Source organism: Cryptomeria japonica, chromosome 2 (genome assembly GCF_030272615.1).
Source record: "Cryptomeria japonica chromosome 2, Sugi_1.0, whole genome shotgun sequence".
Taxonomy (NCBI): Eukaryota; Viridiplantae; Streptophyta; class Pinopsida; order Cupressales; family Cupressaceae; genus Cryptomeria; species Cryptomeria japonica.
In genome coordinates, this window is record NC_081406.1 from 397,938,204 (window position 1) to 397,957,581 (window position 19,378).

The following is a 19,378-nucleotide window of genomic DNA, read 5'->3' on the forward strand; positions in this document are numbered from 1 at the left end:
ATTACTAAAATGTGTGAAAATCATATGGAGTTGATTGATTGATTGTTAAATGTATTAGCTTTGGGACAAGTGTTGACATGTATTGGGTGATCGAGTGCACACTTGTGGGCCCCGAACCGCCCCAGTACTATCGCACAAAAGTACAACTATCGCACGTATTGGTCCCCACACACGTTTGGGCTCCTCTCCCCTACTACAACTTGTTTCCAAGGTAAAAAAAAATCTCATTAATTAATAACTAATTCACTTTGATCTCTATTAAAATAGGAACAAAAGTACAACAACTAACCCCAAAATTAATAACTAGCTGACACATCATTGGGAGAACTTCTTAATGATGGTAAGAAAGCGATGCAAATCACTGACAAAATGTATATTAATTACAATAAGATTTACACTAATTTAATGTTCGGGCTAGGAATCGAACTTGGCATAATGTGTATATAGCTCATGACACAATTTACCCATCTGATACTTCATTAATGTCTTCACCGTTTCATACTCCATTCCCTCAACAAATATAATATATTATAAGGGTTATACTGATAGTATTCAATGAATTAAAGTATAAAAAAATAAATTTTACACCCACTGTTTTTTATATAAGCCAATAAAAAGTAAGAAAAAAGATAATTTTATAATTATCTAAATTAAAATTAAATATAAACTAGATACAATTTTTGTCCAAAATCTTTAATTCTTTGTGATGAATGGTTGAATTAATAGAAAAAAGACTCAATGAATGCAATAGTTCCGCTTTCACAGGAATTAACAAGAAAAACCATTAATTTCTATTTTTCCTTTTGTTTTATTTAGGACTTACTTGAAATACTGATTTATATCACAAATAAATCAATAAAAAAAATTAAAATAATTTTTAAATTTTATTTGGTTAAAATATAGATTTAATAAATAAAATAAATTATACAACATTGATTTTTAAATGAGATTCATCAAAAAATGCTTGTCCTTGATTTGTGGTTGCTTGTTATTGGTATGTGTTTGGTTTTGTTGGTTCTCAATAAAAGTGTACTAATATTATTAAAAAAGATTTACAAAAATAAACCAATCTAATAAAACAAATCAAACTTAAACTAGCAAGCTATTCTAATTGAAATCCCCATATCTCGAAATTGATGATCTTCAAAATCCTAACTTTGTCTTCTCTTCCATTCTTCTCTTTTGAGTCTTTCCTTTGATGGCCATGAGAAAAACAAAGAAAAGAAATGTGAAGGAAGATATAACATTGTAGGGGTATAAGCTTGAAAATTGTTAAGAGTTTGAAAAAAGAGTTTAGAGGTCGTTTTATTTGCATTTCATTTTCTCATGTGTGAACAATTGAGACCCTAATTTAGGTTTGGAGGAACATTACAAGGTCGGTTTCGCTTTTCCTTATTCTTAATAGGACCAGGTGATAAGGCGCAAATAAATAACTGTAAACCTAATTGTATTTTGGCTTTGGGTATCCGACTACAAATCAAGGTGCGAACAAGTTCTGTAATTTGCAGAGCGGGAGAAATAATGGATGCGAAGAAGCGAAAAGTGGAAGAAAACGGTGGGACGGGGGAAGTGGAAGTAGCAGTTGCGGCTGAGGATGTTGGGAAAATGATAGAGAGCTTCAGCCGCGAGCAGCTGGTGGAAATTGTGCAGGAGGCGGGGGCGAAGCACCTGGACGTCCTGGAGGCGATTCGAGGCATTGCAGACAAAGATCCTGCGCTGCGCAAGCTCTTCGTACGGGGGCTCGGGTGGGATACTACCACTGAGTCCCTCAAGTCCCTCTTCTCCCACTTCGGCGAGTTGGAGGAAGGTGTCGTTATAATGGACAAGAACACTGGCAAGAGCAAGGGTTATGGCTTTGTCACTTTCAAGCACATGGATGGCGCTCTTAATGCCCTAAAGGAGCCCAGCAAAAAGATTGATGGCCGCATGACTGTAAGCCAGTTAGCCTCCACTGGCTCCTCCCAGCAGCACCCCCAGCCCTCTGCTGACGTTTCGGCTAGAAAAATCTATGTTGGAAACGTTCCCATTGACATGCCTGCGGATCGCCTGCTCAGTTTGTTTTCTCAGTACGGTGAAATCGAAGAAGGGCCCCTGGGCTTTGATAAACAGTCGGGCCGCTCCAGGGGTTTTGCTCTTTTTATCTTCAAGACAGTGGATGCCACCAGGCGGTCTTTAGAGGAGCCCACCAAGATCATTGACGGTCATCAGTTGTTTTGCAAACTGGCTGTCGAAGGCCAGAAGCAAAAGCCCGGGGGTGGTAATCTCGGTGCCTCAGCGGCATCTGATGTATCTGATATTAGTTCTTTGAATCACAGCCAGAATCAGCACCAACACCAGCATCAACCCCAATCCCATGCCTCTGGGATTCAGTTGGGCGGTTATATGAACGCTGGACTCGGCGTTTCTAACCCTGTGGGTTTATCTGGGCATCACGGGCTGGGTGCCTCGGCTCTGTCCGGCCTTGGAACGCACGCCAATCCTGGCGGAATTCCGGGTCACTCCGTACATCCCTCGGGGTTGCATGGAGCGTCGAATCCTGTGGGATCCTCATTGGGCATGGGGGTTTATGGGGGGCTGGGACCTTATGGAGGTGGAGGTGGATATGGAGGCGGCAGTCAGGGGGCACTTGGGGCAGGAGGAGGAGGAGGAGGAGGTGGCTATCCTTCTCTCTTCCCCTCTTCGGCTGCTTCTCAACCTGGCGGTTTTGCGGATGGACCGGGTCACTATCCCCTTTCTGCCTATCAAAATCAACACCAACAATCAGGGGCATCTCCTGCACCGCGGCTTCCTGGTAGTGGAATGTATCCAGGAGGGCAGCCCTTCTATCCAGTTTAGGTAGGTTTCTTGTTTCTTCCTTGTGTTCCTAAGATGGTTATTCTGGCAACTTGTGCTACCAACATTCTAGTGAATTGCATGGAAAGGCTGTTCGACTGTATTTTTCTAACTAAAAAATGAAACAGGATTTTAGTTAAGGTTTTTGAAATTACTGTAAGTGTCTTTAACATCTTCTCAACTTATTATTCTGGGTTATATTCTTATAAGTGGGGTGCCGACGCTATGCATTTTCTTAAAAATGCTTCTTGAATTGGTGCTCCAAATTCTTAAGAATTGGGGTTCCTTGCCAAGCCTCCTTGGTTTGGCTTTTTTGGTTGAGGACAACACTCCCCAAGTAGTTAATTCTTGGTCCTATTCTTGCCAGTGGGGTTCCTATCTGTCCCTTTATATATCCTGCAAGTGCTCCTTGATTGGGGTCTAAAATCTTCGAAGCAGGCCTCCTTGGCAGGTGCCCCCGATTTAGGGTTTTGCGTAAGGTCTGCTTTCCTCAATTAGTTGATACCGGGTCCTGGGTACTATTATTTTATTAGCGTCCCCAGTCTGTGTTTTTTGCTTGACATGACACTAAACTCTTTTAGTTGTGGTAGTCCCAACAATACGAATGTTTACGGATATAGATGATATCATTTTTTTGCCTGATAACAAGCTTTTCATGTTTGTGTATTTGATCCTCTTTTACATTATGGACAAGCTCTTGTGTGATTGTTATAGAATGTCTGTTTTATTCATGATGTAGTGGATGCTGTAGATAATGATTTGTGCTTTGAACTGGAACAATGCTCTGTTTTTAAGCTAATTATAAATGCTTGTAATCTTATCGCAACAAATAATATGGTCTTCTAAATAATATAGTTTGTATCCCTCATTTTGTCATTTTGCTAGAGTTTAGAATTCCTTTTTCTTTTGGAGTTTTTATCCGCTTTCTTTGTAATAGCTCTTTTCTGATTCTCATTACTTTGCTTGGTTGAAAGATATGTTTGTCATTGGTTTATACCAAGCGGTTGTTAATGTAGCAATTCATTTCATGGAAGTTGGGGTGTTTGGAGTGAGAAGTGATCTTGCTTTCTTTTGTTTCCTTGCTGCTTATTAGATTCTGGTGTGTGTGACAATGGGTGCAAGATTTAAAGGGCTTATTTTTCAGCCTGTATATTTTACATTTATTTTTTCTAGCCATTTCTCTTGATAGTTTATGAGAGTGTGTCTGTGCTCTTCGATGATGACAATTTTGATGCACTTAGTTGCACAAAATGTAATTGTTTGTCTGAAGATTAGATGTAGAATTTCAATGGGCTGTGTAACTTTTACATGTGTTTGGAGTGAGAAGTGATCTTGCTTTCTTTTGATTCCTTCCTTGCTGCTTATTAGATTCCGGTCTGTGTGATAATGGGTGCAATATTTAAAGAGAGCTTATTTTTCAGCCTGTATATTTTACATTTAGTTTTTTCTAGCCATTTCCTTATTCACTTGAGAGTTTATGAGTATGTCTGTGCTCTTCGATGATGACGATTTGATGCACTTAGCTGCACAAAATGCAATATTTTGCCTGAAGATTAGATGTAGATTTTCAATGGGCTGTGTAACTTTTACATGTGTTTTGAGTGAGAAGTGGTCTTGCTTTCTTTTGTTTCCATCCTTGCTGCTTATTAGATTCTGGTGTGTTCAGTGATAATGGGTGCAATATTTAAAGAGGGCTTATTTTCAGCCTGTATATTTTACATTTAGTTTTTTTAGCCATTTCCTTATTCACTTGATAGTTTATGAGTGTGTCTGTGCTCTTCGATGATGACAATTTTGCTGCACTAAGTTGAACAAAATACAATTACTTGTCTGAAGATTAGATGTAGATTTTCAATGGGCTGTGTAACAAATGCAATTGTTTGTCTGAAGATTAGATGTAGATTTTCAATGGGCTGTGTAACTTTTACATTTCTTGCAACTCAACTCTAATTTAATCTTGTGCTATGGGGATATGAGATTCTTTATAATTCTAACCGCTTTTATTTCTTTTATCTGTTAATGTTTGGATGTGAGCCAATAATGGTGAATGTGTGTGAAATTTATGGCAATATTGCTTGATGAATTTATTCTGTGGCAGTTCCACTGGTTGGCTTGGTGAAATTTGTGCCTTGGTGTCATTGAGTGTGGTGATTAGTTTGTTCTTCTATATTGTGCGATGAGCAACCTACTCTTTGATTTCCACCATTTTGAGTTGCTTATTTTTGGGTAAACATGCACCAAGTTTTTGGTGAAATTTGTGCCTTGGTGGCATTGAGTGTGGTGATTAGTTTGTGCTTCTGTATTGTGCAATGATCAACCTACTCTTGATTTCCACCATTTTGAGTAAACATGCACCAAGTTTTTGTGATACTTCCTTGTGATTGCATTTTTTACACTGATGTTTTCTCTGATCTACTGTCTCATTAATTGCAGTAGGTTTATTTTAAGAATGGACTTATCTTATCAGTCTTGCCATTGGAAAATGTGAATGTTATGAATATGACATACCTGAAATGCTAGTAGCACCAACAAGTATGTTTGTTTGAACTTGTGTTGGGATGAGCTTGTTTATTGCAAAGTGATATGAATTTTGACAATGAATGTGATTCAGGTGTTTGACGGATATCTCTTTCCTAAGCAAATGAGAGGTGGGAGTTTGAGTTACTTGTTATTACTCTGAAGGCATGATTGACTAGTGCTGCTGATTTCAAGGATTTTGCAAGTTCTAATGATTAATTGCTGTTGTCCATAGTGGACATTGATTTTCTATCATACATGTGACACTTCGTTTATTTTGGATCTTACACTAGTAATGCACTTTTTTAGGAGTTGTGAACTCCACTCCGTATTGTAAAGTAAAGATCTGTTACTAAGGTTTTTTTAATCTTCAAGAATTTTTGAATTCTTTGTTTTTCTGATATAATACGATACTAGTATAGGGAAACATGACACTTGCATGTGAAGTTATGTTTACTTCCTCAATTTAGTGACAAAGGAGCATATGCTTCAGGAAAACTTAGTTCATATTTAAAGTGTAACCAGCGCATGTTCTTGTGAGTTCTTATTTATTAAAGTTTTTTTGTATTAAGTTTTTTTATTGTGGTATATAGGTACATACACAGAATTTTTGGAAGCTTTTATTGTTGACATTCACCATGATGTTGTCTTTTGTAAAAGTCATTTTATTGAAGGAATTTGGTCGGTAGAATTACTACTATTTCTTTAAGTACAATATAGGAGGAATGCTGATTGTGTATGAGTTATTGGTTCAGTTCTGGACTACCTCTGTTGCTAGGTGCATTCTATTCAGATTGCTATTATAGTTATAATGATCCTTTCAAACATGCTGTTATAGTCGAATCAACTCTATTTATTTTCTGGTATAATGATCCTTTCATACGTGCTGTTATAGTCGAATCAACTCTATTTATATACCGGTTGCTGTATTATCAGTGTTGATTCTTGTATTGTGCAATGTGAGTAGTATATTGTCTTGTAGGCTTTGTTTTGGATTAAGACAAAAACAGGTTTTGAAGGGGCCCTGAAACTCTTTACATAGAAGATTCTAAAAGACTTAGAATTAAAGCGTTAGAAGATCCAAAACAAAACAGGGTGCAAAAGATAGGACAATTCATAGAGCAGTCAGGAAACCATCAAACGCCCGAACGGGCAGACAAAAGACCAGCAAAGAAGCAGAACACAAAACATATAACACAAAAACACAGAAAAGACATCACAATTACATGAGGCTCTTAAGGGTCTCAGCGACCTCAGCCTCCAGCAGGCTCATCTTGTCAGCAGTCATCCTCATCTCTTTGTAATTCACGCTCTGAGTCGCAGCTTTTTACATCATGTTGCCTCGGGCTCGCTTACAAGGGCCTTGATCAGCCCGAGTCTTCTCATTATCATCACCAATATAGTTCAGAACTTTTTCATGTTGTACTTTGTCAAGATTATTCACCATGGCATTCATGGCATCCGCCGTTTGTTTGACAATCTTGTGACTGTTGGTCGTAATTGTCATGAGAGGCTTGAATATTCTTATAGTTCTCCTAACATGGGCGAGCCTATCAAAACTTTTTTGTATCTGATCAATGCCCTCAACTGCTCTGTTGATGCCCACCACAGATTTCTTTTCATCTTCCGTCCATTGCCTGTTACCTTTCTGATTATCCTGAACAGTTACCACAGGAATAGCTTCCATCTTACTACCCAAGGCCCTTTGGTTGAGTCTGAAAGGCCCTTTGGTTGAGTCATGACCTCTTTAAGCTCATGAAAGAGCCACTTGAACATGCTGAAAGTATCAATGTTGTGGCCCTTGGCCATTCCCAGAACAAAGGCCCTTTGGTTGAGTCTGACCTCTTTAAGCTCATGAAAGAGCCACTTGAACATGCTGAAAGTATCAATGTTGTTGCCCCTGGCCATTCCCAGAACAAAGTCTTGTAGGCTTTGTTATTTTTACTTTCTATTATTTATATTGTTTGCTAACGTGCCCTATTTTTTTGAGTTTCACGTGCAAATTTTTGAATTTGTGCGCTCTTTTAAATTTTGTCTGCTTATTTGCAACAAATGTGTCTGCATCCATTAGCATCTATTATGCATTCTGTTTAGTGCTGCTTCTTGTCTACGTGTGATTTGAATGGCATATTTTATTTGTATTGTTTTCTAATTTGTTTCACAACAAATGTACTATTAAGTTTTTGTATTCACTACTGCTGTTCCATCGTTTTATTACAAGACATGTTGCATGTGGATTTGCTCATTTCTAACGATTTTGTCTGCAACAATTAGCAACCAGATTTTATAAAACCAACATTGTGTGTGGATTGAACCACTATTTACTATTGAGGATTGTGCTATTTCTCTGTTTATGGTATTTTGTTCAAATTGTCTACTCTCGTTAGCATGCATATTTAATCAAACCCAGTATGGCAAATTTATATTAATTTTTCTTGTATTAAAATCAAACCCAGTATGATAAATTTATATTCTTTTTTTTGTTATCATGACTTGATATGACACTGGTTTATCAAACCCAGTATGGTAAATTTATATTCATTTTTCTTGTATTAAAATCAAACCCAGTATGGTAAATTTATATTCTTTTTTTTGTTATCATGACCTGATATGACACTGGTTATCTGCTTGCTCTTTTTCGAGCCTACCTGGAAATGTTGCATGCTGTGTGTTTATAGGAAACATTGGTCATGAGCGGTTATGTAAAGTTTGTTCTGTTATATTACCAAGCTTGTTATTTCCAGGTCTGCTTGTTTCAATGATATGGTATTTATCTTCAGTTTTCTTGAGGTTATAACTTGTTTATTTCGCACGGATTTATATTGCTTATATGTGATTAGTACTTTAGAGTTATCAATTGTTAATAATGCCATATTTGTGACTGCTCGTCATCTTGTGTACATCTGCTGTCATTTTCATTCCAGTAGTGCTTTTACCGTTATGTAACTTAAGAAGCTATTAAGCAAAGAGCAAATTCAATTATCTTGTAAGCTACGTAATTTAAATGGAGAGGAATGAAGCACATTCTTCATTAACTCGAGGTTAATACATTCATTAATAACTAATGATATGAATCATAAAAACAGATTGCAAAATAATTCTAAAACATGTGATTAGAATTTGATGTAAGTAGATGTATCCTAATGGTAAACAATGTTATAAGATGTAGGATATACCCAAATATTGAATGTTGATATAATATGTATCCTAATGGTAAACAATGATATAAGATGTATCCTAATGGTAAATAGAGAGCAATTTTTTGTGTCAATATTAGAGAGAAAAAAATTTACATTTATTAAAAAAAAAAAATGTTAATTCTATTATTAATGTTTATTATTATTTAATTGAAATCGTTTATTTAATTAGTGTAGATATTTTAAGTAAGGTGTGTTGCTTATTTTCAATGATTTGTAGTCCGACCCATAAAATGCATTTTAATCATGTGCATATAATTCATTTGATCAACTATAGGTTTTCAACTTTTCTATTTAATAATAAATAAATAAAATTGAATGTTGAAATTGGTTTATATAGATTGTTGGTTTTTATTGTCTTTTTTTTTTGTCATATTTGTAAAGTATTTATTTAATTTAAAATATGATAATTAAGTTAAATTTAGGAATTTTAAATCCGAATGATCACACTTCACAAAACAACTTGTTTAGAGGTGTAATGGCCATTTTGATGTCCTCAAAGAATGAGGAAAAGTATGTAGTCAGATCATTTGAGAAGTATGTAGTAAGGTTATTTGATTCGAATATCGATTATGTTGTAGTAGTATTTAACAACAATAAGAAGTATTCTGGTGTGAAGTATGTGATTGATTTCTCACATATGTGAGCACTTCGGGGAGTGTGGATGGTATGTATTTTTAAGTAAATGATGAGGGTTATGATATCATGGAGAATTGAGAATTTTACGAGAAAGTGGGTTATATGTGAATAATGTTTAGTTTAATTAATTAAGATTCGATTGTTTAAATAATAATTTAAGTTAATTAATTGTGATTGAGAACAAAATAAATAATTATATATGTATTATATTTTTAATTATTCTAAGTGTAAAGATAAATTAATATTTACTAATTTATTTATGTTCAAACTTTAGAAGAATGTTTTTAAAGTTATAATATAGAAGAAAGTTCTAAATTTATGATATATTCAATTAATTGTTTAAGTATTAAGAAATGCTGGAATAATATGTAATATAAATAAATAAGTTGTGATTGAGGATTAGTAAAATTATTTGAAAAATGATAAATTAGGATTTATTTAATTAGGGGTGAAGATGAGGATTACTACAATTGTGAGAGATAATTGTAGGTGTATGTTTTGCTTGTTTTTGAAATAGTATTATCTTTTGATGGTAAACTATTCTTCAATTGAAAAATTAAATATAATGCTTAGAGTGATATGCCTTGATTAACCAAAAGTTAAAATAGATAAGAGTGGAAAGAGGTAAAAAAGGAAGAGCATCGGTACATATTAAGAACTTGACATATAGGTTTATTGTACTTAGTAAGGGTTTAAAGTGAAGTTGGTGAAGCATTGACGTCTACATGGGTTATTTTATTGCTAATGTTGTGATAAAATTGTTGTCATGGAGGCGACGTTAGGATGTGTTGATTATTTAGTACAAAAATGAGTTTGCCCATGCTAACAACTCATTGATGGGAAAAATAGTTGCTTGTGAAGGAGAGATAACAAAGAAATTCTATTGTGAACTAATGCCTTTATAAATCAATGTGCTTGTGGATTGATACATGTGGGAATCAAAGCTTATGCTGATTTTGAGGGGAATTGATAGATTTTTAATTTGGAGCGACTAGAATCAATGTGGGCATAAGATTGGTAAGAGTGGTGACTTGTACAATTGTAATTAATGGTTTGTTTTGATAATGTTGACTTGGTAGGGATGGAGAGTGATAACTTGTATCACATAGAGAGGGGAATAGCTATATAGCCTTTAGGATGCACCATGGCATTGGTAGTTGGATGCTACATTATTGAAGTTTTGACTTTTCATCGATGAAGGTTGATACTATAAATTTGAGATGATGGTATAGTGAACAAGTTGCAAATGATTCTCATTGTTGTGATGCCAAAATTTTAGTTATATAACATTTAGCAATGAGTGTGATGGTGCATCTTGATGGTTGGATAGTTGTTTTTGAGAGGGACAATGCCCCACATTTGAGTGCATAAAAAATTGTTAATGATAATGAAGCATTTGCATAGTGGTTTGACACATTCCATCATCTTGATTGAGGAGATGATTGCCTTAAGAGGATGTATGAAGGATTATGTGCATGCCATTTCACTAATAGAGGTTGGAGTTTAGGGAGCAAGGTTTAAGGAGAGACTTGAAGAGATTAGTTGGGAGGGATGATTGCCCTTTGACATAGTTAGACATAGTTAGTTGGCTTAAGGCTATCATAGGAGTTTTATTTGTGTTGGTTGATTGCATTATAGGGATATGTGAACATATTGATGTCGAGTGGTAGATGATATTGATATTGAGTGGTATATGATATTAATTGGGTTTGGGAATGGGACATGGAAGGTGTGGGAGAAATTGAGGGAGGATAGGTTGTGCTTATAGTAAGGATAGCTTCCTTGCTTCTCTCATTAGGTGACATGAACACATAATTTAGTATATAGATTAGACACGTAGAGGTGGGTTAAGTGACACATGATAAATAGATGGGGGAGAATGTATTGCGTAGTTTACATGGTCTGGGGTGTGGAGGCAGTTGGTAAAGCATTATACAATGTGAATGCCTTGTTACTTGGTACAACTGCACCATGAGACATCCAACTAGATATGGAGGATACATGGTTTATTACATGATATAGTCATTGTTGGTGGAAACATAAATCAATTCACTTTACATCTTTGTGGTAGATGTTGATGTAGGAGTACATCCAAGGGGCTATGGGGGAAGCATAAGAGAGCACTCAAGGGGAAAATAGAGGTAGAAAAGTTGGTGGAAGTGATGGGGATGGAGATAGAGAGATATGACAAAAGGATAAGATGGAGATTGAGATGTAGGTGAGGCCAATGCATTAGTTTAGGTAGAGGAGAAAGGTGGATCGTAACCCATGGACATACGTGCTTAGGAGGTCCAAGTAGGCCAAGTGAGATAATTGGGGTGGAGTAGGATTAGGCATATGAAAAGAATTCACTGATAGATGAGAGATTACATATAGAGTTGGATGCTATGGGAGTAGAGAGGGAAGTGCTACATGCATAATTACAAGTTAGTTGAAGGATGGGGTATATGAATGATTAGATATCATGAGGTGATCTTTAGGCATTGATGTAACATACACAATATGATGTATATAGATTATGCTCAAAGTGAGATGAAGCATGATGTTAGGGTAGATTGAGTAGGTAGGAGAATAGATTGGGTACTACGAGAGGGACAATGGCATTATCCTATGTGGAGAGAAAAATTACACGTGCTAGTAAGTTATGGGATTAGGAAGATTAACTTTGGTAACAAAATTGCTAATATCATTGTCACTCGATGGTTTGGGTGAAAGTGCTAGTTAGATCTAAATTATGTATGATTGTACCATGTGTATAAGGGACATTGATGTACACATTTGATTTGTGCTTTATTTTGTTTGGATGATTGTACAAACGAGACACATTGTATCACGTTATTTTAGATGTATTATGAAATGAACATGATTTAGTGGCTAAGTGCGTTATGCTTATTATTTGATAGTGATGATAATAATAATGATTTTACATCATGATTAAATGAGATCGCTACGTATGCGCATTCGTATAATTTGTGTTATTTGTTATGGATGTATTTTGATAATGTGATGATTATGATAATGTGTTGGATAATAATTAGGATAAATATATTGTTCATGGCTCAATGTAAGGATAAAATGAGTAGCATAGAATAGAGTATGAGTGGAAGTGATTTTCTTTAAAATATGCATAATGTGTGGATGTATGATATAGGTATGAAATGGTTTATGAGGAACAAGTCAAGATTAATCAGTGATTGGTTTTCTTTTGAATGCAGGTGTTTTGATGTGTGGAAAGCCACTTAATTAGATCTAGCAATGGATGTTATGGACCAAGGGTATAAAGACCAAGGTGACAATTTCAATGCGTGGGACACTCACCAAAAACAACAAACAAAAGGATGCCTTACCATTAACAAGGCATTTGGAGACTTTGGTAGGTCTAGTGATGAGACAACCAAAAGACAAAAGGATTCCCTACACCTCACAACATATCTAATGACCTTGGTGGGTCACATGTGGGGATTACTAACAAACATGGTAGGAATGAGGAAGCATGCACCAATGTATACTAACTAAAACACACCATGATATAATGATTGTGGTGACCTTGTGTAGGCATATGTATGGATCATATGACAAATCAAGGGCAGATTAAAAATTGTTAATTGGTATGATGTAGTATTACCTCTTTTAGAAGTTGTAAAGGATGGATGATTGATATTACTTGGTTGCGGAGAACAATCCATCCCACAAAGATGGAGTATGAGGGAAGGAATATCTTGAGGGCAAACAATCTCGCAATTGCAAATTATTAAGGTTGTTGAAAGTTCTTGATTTTTTGTTAAGAACAAATTCTGTCAAGTGAACATGGTTTACAAGTTTTAAGGTGTGTTTTGTTGTTGATGTCTGTATAAGTATTGGAAGCTCATGAATAGGGATAGTTGTGTAAGCTTAGTTGTAATTTGTGGCAAGCTTACGTTTTAGGGATAACATGAAATGCATGAATTTTGGTATTATGGAAGGCATCCAAATAAGAAAAGGAGCCATGAGACATGTATCAAAAACCCATTTTGAAACATGACATTATTACTTGCACCCAATATAGAACAAGGCATGTGATAACATGATTGGACAAACATATATGACAAAAATGGATAGCTAAAAGATGAGGACTTTAAATTACTATTGTACTTGTTTAAATTGTCATGGTTTTCATTTGAAGACAATTTTTCTCTTTATTATTTTATTTGTATCTTTTGGATTGGAGTATTCCTTGTTCTAGGCATAAGACCTTTCAAGGCATATTCATAGGTTCATCTAGTGGTTGATCTTTGTGGGTGGTCAATTGAAAAGCACTAGAGATGTTTTTGAATGATAACATATGGGCCAAGTCAATTAGGTTCGACTTTACTAGTCTTGAAGAACTTTTTTTATTTTCTTTTTGATTAGAAGATTCACAAGTTTCGATCTTTTTATCGTACTTGAAAGAAAGTAGATTTTGATATGACTACAAAATTGAAGGTATCGAGGCATTTTGTTTTGAAGAGGGTTGAAGATTCAAGTTCAATGGTTAGCTATACAAATCACATACACTAAAAATCATCAAAGCATTCAAATGTGCACGAGCACAACCATTATACCTAAATTCTTTGCTTTCTTCCTCCAATTGAGCCTTTGGTGAAGTGAAGAATGCGCCCCTCCTTCGCTTGATTGGATGGCTCTTTTGATAGATTGTGGATTGCTTTCCACTACAAAAAGGGGATTGGATGTATAGATAAGTGTGATTAATAGGATTTGGCTAAGTTTGAGATGATTTGGGCATAATGAGGGTGCAATGGATGGATTCTAGACTCATTCTTAGCATAAGATTACTTGGATAATGGATATGGAAATGAGGGGAGGAGATTCCAATTTATAGATAGGAGGAAGCTAAAATGGAGGGCCAAGATTGATTTGAAATGAAGGGTTGAGATTGAAGAAAGTGGGATAGGATTGAGAGGATATGGTGTTCAAGAGATTTGCCATAAAGACATTTCTTGTCTACACACCCCTCAAGGTACATAGGGAAGACTTCCCCAAGTACATTGGAAGAAAAAACGAATTAAAAATTCATTGGTAGATGGCAAAGTAATTAAAAATTCTTGAATAATAGATCGTGTGGGAAGAATAAAAGAATAAAAAATTCCTTGGGAAGAGAGGGCATGGGGATGTGCAACGGATTTGAAATCCTTCTTTGACGTGACCAAAGTTGGCGCATTTAAGGTTTGGAGGGTGAGATGGGAAAGCCATTCATGGCAAAGAGTTGACTCATTAAGGTGATTAGGGATGTGCAAATGATTAGAAAGAGTAATTAGGTGGGTTAATGATAGATTAGAGTGCAAGTGGGAAAGTTAGGAGGATGTGACATGAGGAGAGAGAATGAGGAGGAACATAAAATTGAGGAATAATGATAGGCATGATTATAGAAGAATTAATTAGGCTAGATAAAGATTAGAAAAAGTGATTTGTAGGAATCACATAGGTAGTTTTAGAAGAAACAATGATGAAGGTGACTTTAGAAGAATAGAGAAATAATTAATCTATTGACAAGTTAATTATTGGGCTATAGTGATTAAATTAATGAAATATTATTTAATTTAATTTTAGACATCTACATTTTGCCCCTTTTATGCAACGACAAAATTGGTGGTTGGTAAACAATGAAGAAAGATGCCCCAGTGTGAAGATGTGGGTTGTGTATGCCCCTTCGAAAATTTAATCAGAAAATTTCAAATTTTTTTTGATAAAATTCTTGAAGAAAAGAAGAAAATGATAGGAAAAGATGAAAAATGAGAAGAATTTTGAAGGAAAAAGAGAAAGGATGGAGTAAATGATGGCAAGAAGGCGAAATGAGGGCTTATATAAGCCACATGAGGCCTAAGAAGGGGTCATTGTCACACACACTAGCTTTGGAAAGTTGATAGTGACAAGAGCACAAGAGATCATGGTACGTATTCCACACCATGAGCACCGCACCGACAGGGTCCGCCAATACTAAAGACTAGCCGAGTGTGGTCCATCGGTATGTACCCCAACCCTCGCTCAGTCAATTTAGTAGATTAGCATTTATTAAGGGTAATAAATGCACGTAAATGTTGGCGAGGTGCAAACGTCGATCTGTGCCGGAGGATCATCCTCTACGAAGACGATCCCTGTCTACGCAGACATGGAAATGCCTCCGTAGTTGTTGGATCAGCATCTGCATTGCTGGCAGGATGGGTTTGGGGGGGAAATTGAGAATCGTTGTCTCCGCATTGCGAATCGGTTTCAACATCTCTGCTTTAAGGAAACACCGTCTTTGCCTAGAAAGAATAGGATCCGCCTATCTTGAGCTCACGGGAGCATTGCCCTCCTACTATGGTACTGCAAAGTCGACTACATAGTGACTAGTGGGCTACTCTAGCATGGTGTGGACTGGAGTTCGTTTCATAGTGGCCTTAGATTCGATGTCACGTGACGATGATGACAACCTTGGTCAAGTGGTGGCACAGTGAGACCTGCATGTTTCACCTACCGACATGTGAAGCCAACATCACACTTCTAGATGTTTGGCGGATTCTGAAGGTACTTATCCATGGGCTCATTCTAGAGTATAGATTGGAGGGCGCAGAGTGGTACCTATAGAGTGTTTGTGAGACAAGTGATCTATCGATGGATTGGATGTGGGTAGTATTGAAGTGGGCGATGGAGCCATAGAGGATGATGCCCGATCTTAGTGGTCATGGTTTTTCGATGGGATGGTCGAGATGCCTGTATTATATGTTGGAGGATGGGGTTTGGTATGCTTGGGGTGCTGTGATTTTGGGACAGTTATATCATGATATACACGTGTGTCTATCGAGGTTATAAGAACCTCGTGATTGACATGACACTGCTTCATATTTGGGCATGCGAGCATATAACAGTCACACGGTTGGTAGGTGTACATGATTGCAGGAGGAGGCATCCCTATGTAGATAGATACAGGGGTTTATTACATTATACACAAGTTGATGCGATCTAGTTTTGGAGGCACATTTTTGATGAGCTCATGGAGTTTATTTGGCAACCTTTCCAAGATTGCGAGCATTAGATACAAGACGTTTTGCTATCTTAGGCCCAAACTCAGCGTTTGCTTTTTGGTCGGACTGTATATATCATAAATTAGTTACTACTTCATAGAGTGATGAGGTAGTTCGATATACAATTGTGTGGGATGAGCGATGGGATGTTGCAGATCCTGGCTGTACAATGATCTATGCAGCGTGGTGGGTAGCTCATCTTCTTGTCAGATTGACTATCTTGAGAGTTTTGGAGGCGAATAAGATTTTGTTGTCGGTGGATGAGGTGGTCCGGCGATATGGGGATGGATCGAGAAAGGGGGGAGTAGTTGGAGGTTGTCCTATTAGGAGACAGCGGGTGCCCCAGAGAGGAGGGAGAGGACAGGGCCAGGTACCGAGAGAGGTACAAGGACATGTTCCGATAGAGCAGGCAAGAGGGGCAAGACATGTAGAGAAGGCTCCACCAGTGGTAACACCACTAGCATGACCACAACTAGCAGCACAACCAACAACACAACCAACGATGACATAGATTCAACAAGAACATGTACCTCAAGCAACTTTTGATCAAGTTGTTTTGGAGAGGGATTTAGAGAGAGCTCTGGCACAATGAAAGATCCCCAACTAAAGTCTGATATGAATTTGGTGATAGTTTCAAATCTTAATATTTGACCAACGATGAGGATGATTGGATTTTGTTTTGTTTTTGAATTGTTTCTAATTTTTTTTGTGTTTTTTAATGCCTTGTATAGAGATGTATGCAAGAAATGCAATGAAAGAATTGACTAAAATAGAATTGAATATTCTGAAAACTTTTAACAACTACAGAAACAAATTTTGGAAGCTTTATTATCCAGAGAGAACAAAGTTGCATACCAAGTGATCCCACGACTATCCTGGAATAAGGGTTTTATTGATAATTTGCAAAATAATGGCTTCCAATGCAATTCAACTCCTCCAATGGGGTTTATTCACCTTAGTAATAATTATCTAAAACAATTTGATGATCAGACAGGAGATCTGAAGCTTATTCCAAAAACTTGCCAGGAGACTTCATCCAAATTGCTTCCAAATCCCTTATAATTTTCTAATTGCTTCCAAATGTGCTGAGATTTGTCCAAATTGATTGCCAAATTATCTTAGCTATGCCCTGACGATGATTTTACCAACAATTACTGCTTCAAAATTCCTCCCAATTATTTATTTGAATCTCCAGGCAACTAAGGATGGTACGACTGTCCTAGGGAGAGATATGGCTGTCCAAAAATGTTTCCTATATGTTGGAAAGTGCCAATAAACTGCCCAAATCTAAGCCTCAACCTTTGAAATTGTAGAAAGATCACACAAACCCTCTGAAAATGGTCCGCTAGACATGATTTGAAGGTTTCATTGAGTGCTGACTTGATAGAAATAGCCGGGGTTTCGTCCAACCTGCCCAAAACTGAAGGATTTCGTCTCCAATTTGGTCTCCAAACCCGCTGTACCTATGACAACAAATTGTAGAGCAAAATAAAAAAAATTTCCAAAAATATTATGTCAAAGAATTCCACGTACAAGTCCTTATGTCTCCCAATTGCGTTAATTTGAACCCTGATAGCATCTTTTGAGATCCCAATGGAATCTTTAATTCCTCCAAGGGTACGTACAACATGAGGGGTCCATTAAATATTAAAGTGGGCCACTTTTTAAAATATAATTCACTTAGGAAAGTATGCCAAGAGAGTAATATAAAGTTATTTATTTTAAATAACTTATAACTTAACTTTTTTCAATTTTTAGAAAAAGTTACTTTTATAACTTTAAATTATAAAGTTACTTTATTAACTTACCAAAGTCATAAAAATGACTAAGTATAAGATTCCCTTTGGCAAGTAGACCATCCCCAAACACTAGAATTCACCTGTGGAGATGAGTGTCAGGTGAATTTCCTTTCCTGATAAGTTACTCAGGGAGTGGGGACATTACAGTCCTCCCTTCTCGGAATTGCTTGTCCTCAAGCAATTGAAGAGATGGATGTTGCAAGATAGCTTCACCTTCCCATGTAGCATCCTCAATAGGTAAATCCTTCTGCCCAATCAAGTACTCTCTGACCACCCGATTCCTCAATGTCCTCTCATGCTTATGCAGGATCTCAACTGGAACCATAACCAGTTTACCTTCCTCATCCAAAGGAGGTAACATTGAAGACGTCACTGTGTGCTGTCCGATTGCCTTCTTTAAGCAAGATACATGAAAGACGTTATGAATCCTTGTCTCTGGTGGGAGCTCAATCTCATACGCCACTTCCCCAACTCTCCTCAAAACACGGTACAGACCATAGAATCGGGGCTTGAGCTTCTTTGCCCCATTCATCTTCATAGAACTTTGCCGGTAAGGTTGGAGGCGCAAGAACACCAAGTCTCCAACCTGAAATGATCTCTCAATCCTATGGCGATCAACATATAACTTCTATTGATTCTAGGCTCGCTCGATGTTCTCCTTAAGTGCCTTAAGTATATCTTGGCTCTCTTGAAGCCAATCTTGTGCCAATGGTGCTCTACTATCACCAAGTGCCAAATCCATGAATGTCATAGCATCGTAACCATATAATGCAGGAAAAGGAGTCATATCAATAGACATATGATGTGTCGTGTTGTAGAAAAACTATCCCAAATATAACCAACCAACCCATGAACGCTGTTGTCCTGACACATAGTTGCGTAAATACCCCCCAAGCCACTTGTTCACAATCTCAGTCTGTCCATCAGTTTGAGGGTGATTGTTGGTGTTAGGTGTCAACTCGGTGCAAGTAAGTCTAAACAACTCTTGCCAAAAATAACTCATGAACCGATTGTCACGGTCACTGACAATGGTCTTTGGAAGACCATGGAGCCTAAAAACTTCTTTGAAAAACAGATCAGCAACCTGTGAAGCCATGTAAGTTGCTGCTATGGGAAAAAAATGAGCATATTTTATCAATCTGTCCACTACTACATATATGCAATCTTTCCCTTGCACCTTGGGAAGACCCGTGATAAAATCCATTGAGATTTCGGTCCATTTTTGCTCCGGAATGGGTAATGGTTGCAGCAAACCAACAAGATGTGTATTTTTAGTTTTATTTTGTTGGCAAGTAATGCATTCCCTTACATGCTGTAAAATGTCATCTTTGAGGCCTTTCCAAGAGAACCTCTC

General features: G+C 36.9%; 1 protein-coding gene across 2 annotated transcripts; it reads left to right on the forward strand.

Annotated features, from left to right (window-relative positions):
- The first annotated feature begins 1,329 nt into the window (after positions 1-1,329).
- LOC131064458 (UBP1-associated protein 2C) lies at positions 1,330-13,003 on the forward strand. 2 transcript variants are annotated; one of them, XM_057998606.2, is made up of 2 exons: positions 1,330-2,835; positions 12,401-13,003. In XM_057998606.2, the coding sequence occupies exon 1, from the start codon at positions 1,522-1,524 to the stop codon at positions 2,833-2,835; it is 1,314 nt and encodes a 437-aa protein (XP_057854589.2). In that variant the 5' UTR covers positions 1,330-1,521; the 3' UTR covers positions 12,401-13,003. The 2 variants fall into 2 exon arrangements, with proteins under 2 accessions (XP_057854589.2, XP_057854588.2); XM_057998605.2 differs by lacking the exon at positions 12,401-13,003 and adding an exon at positions 5,444-5,920 and having other exon boundaries at positions 1,335-2,835.
- The last annotated feature ends 6,375 nt before the right edge of the window (positions 13,004-19,378 follow it).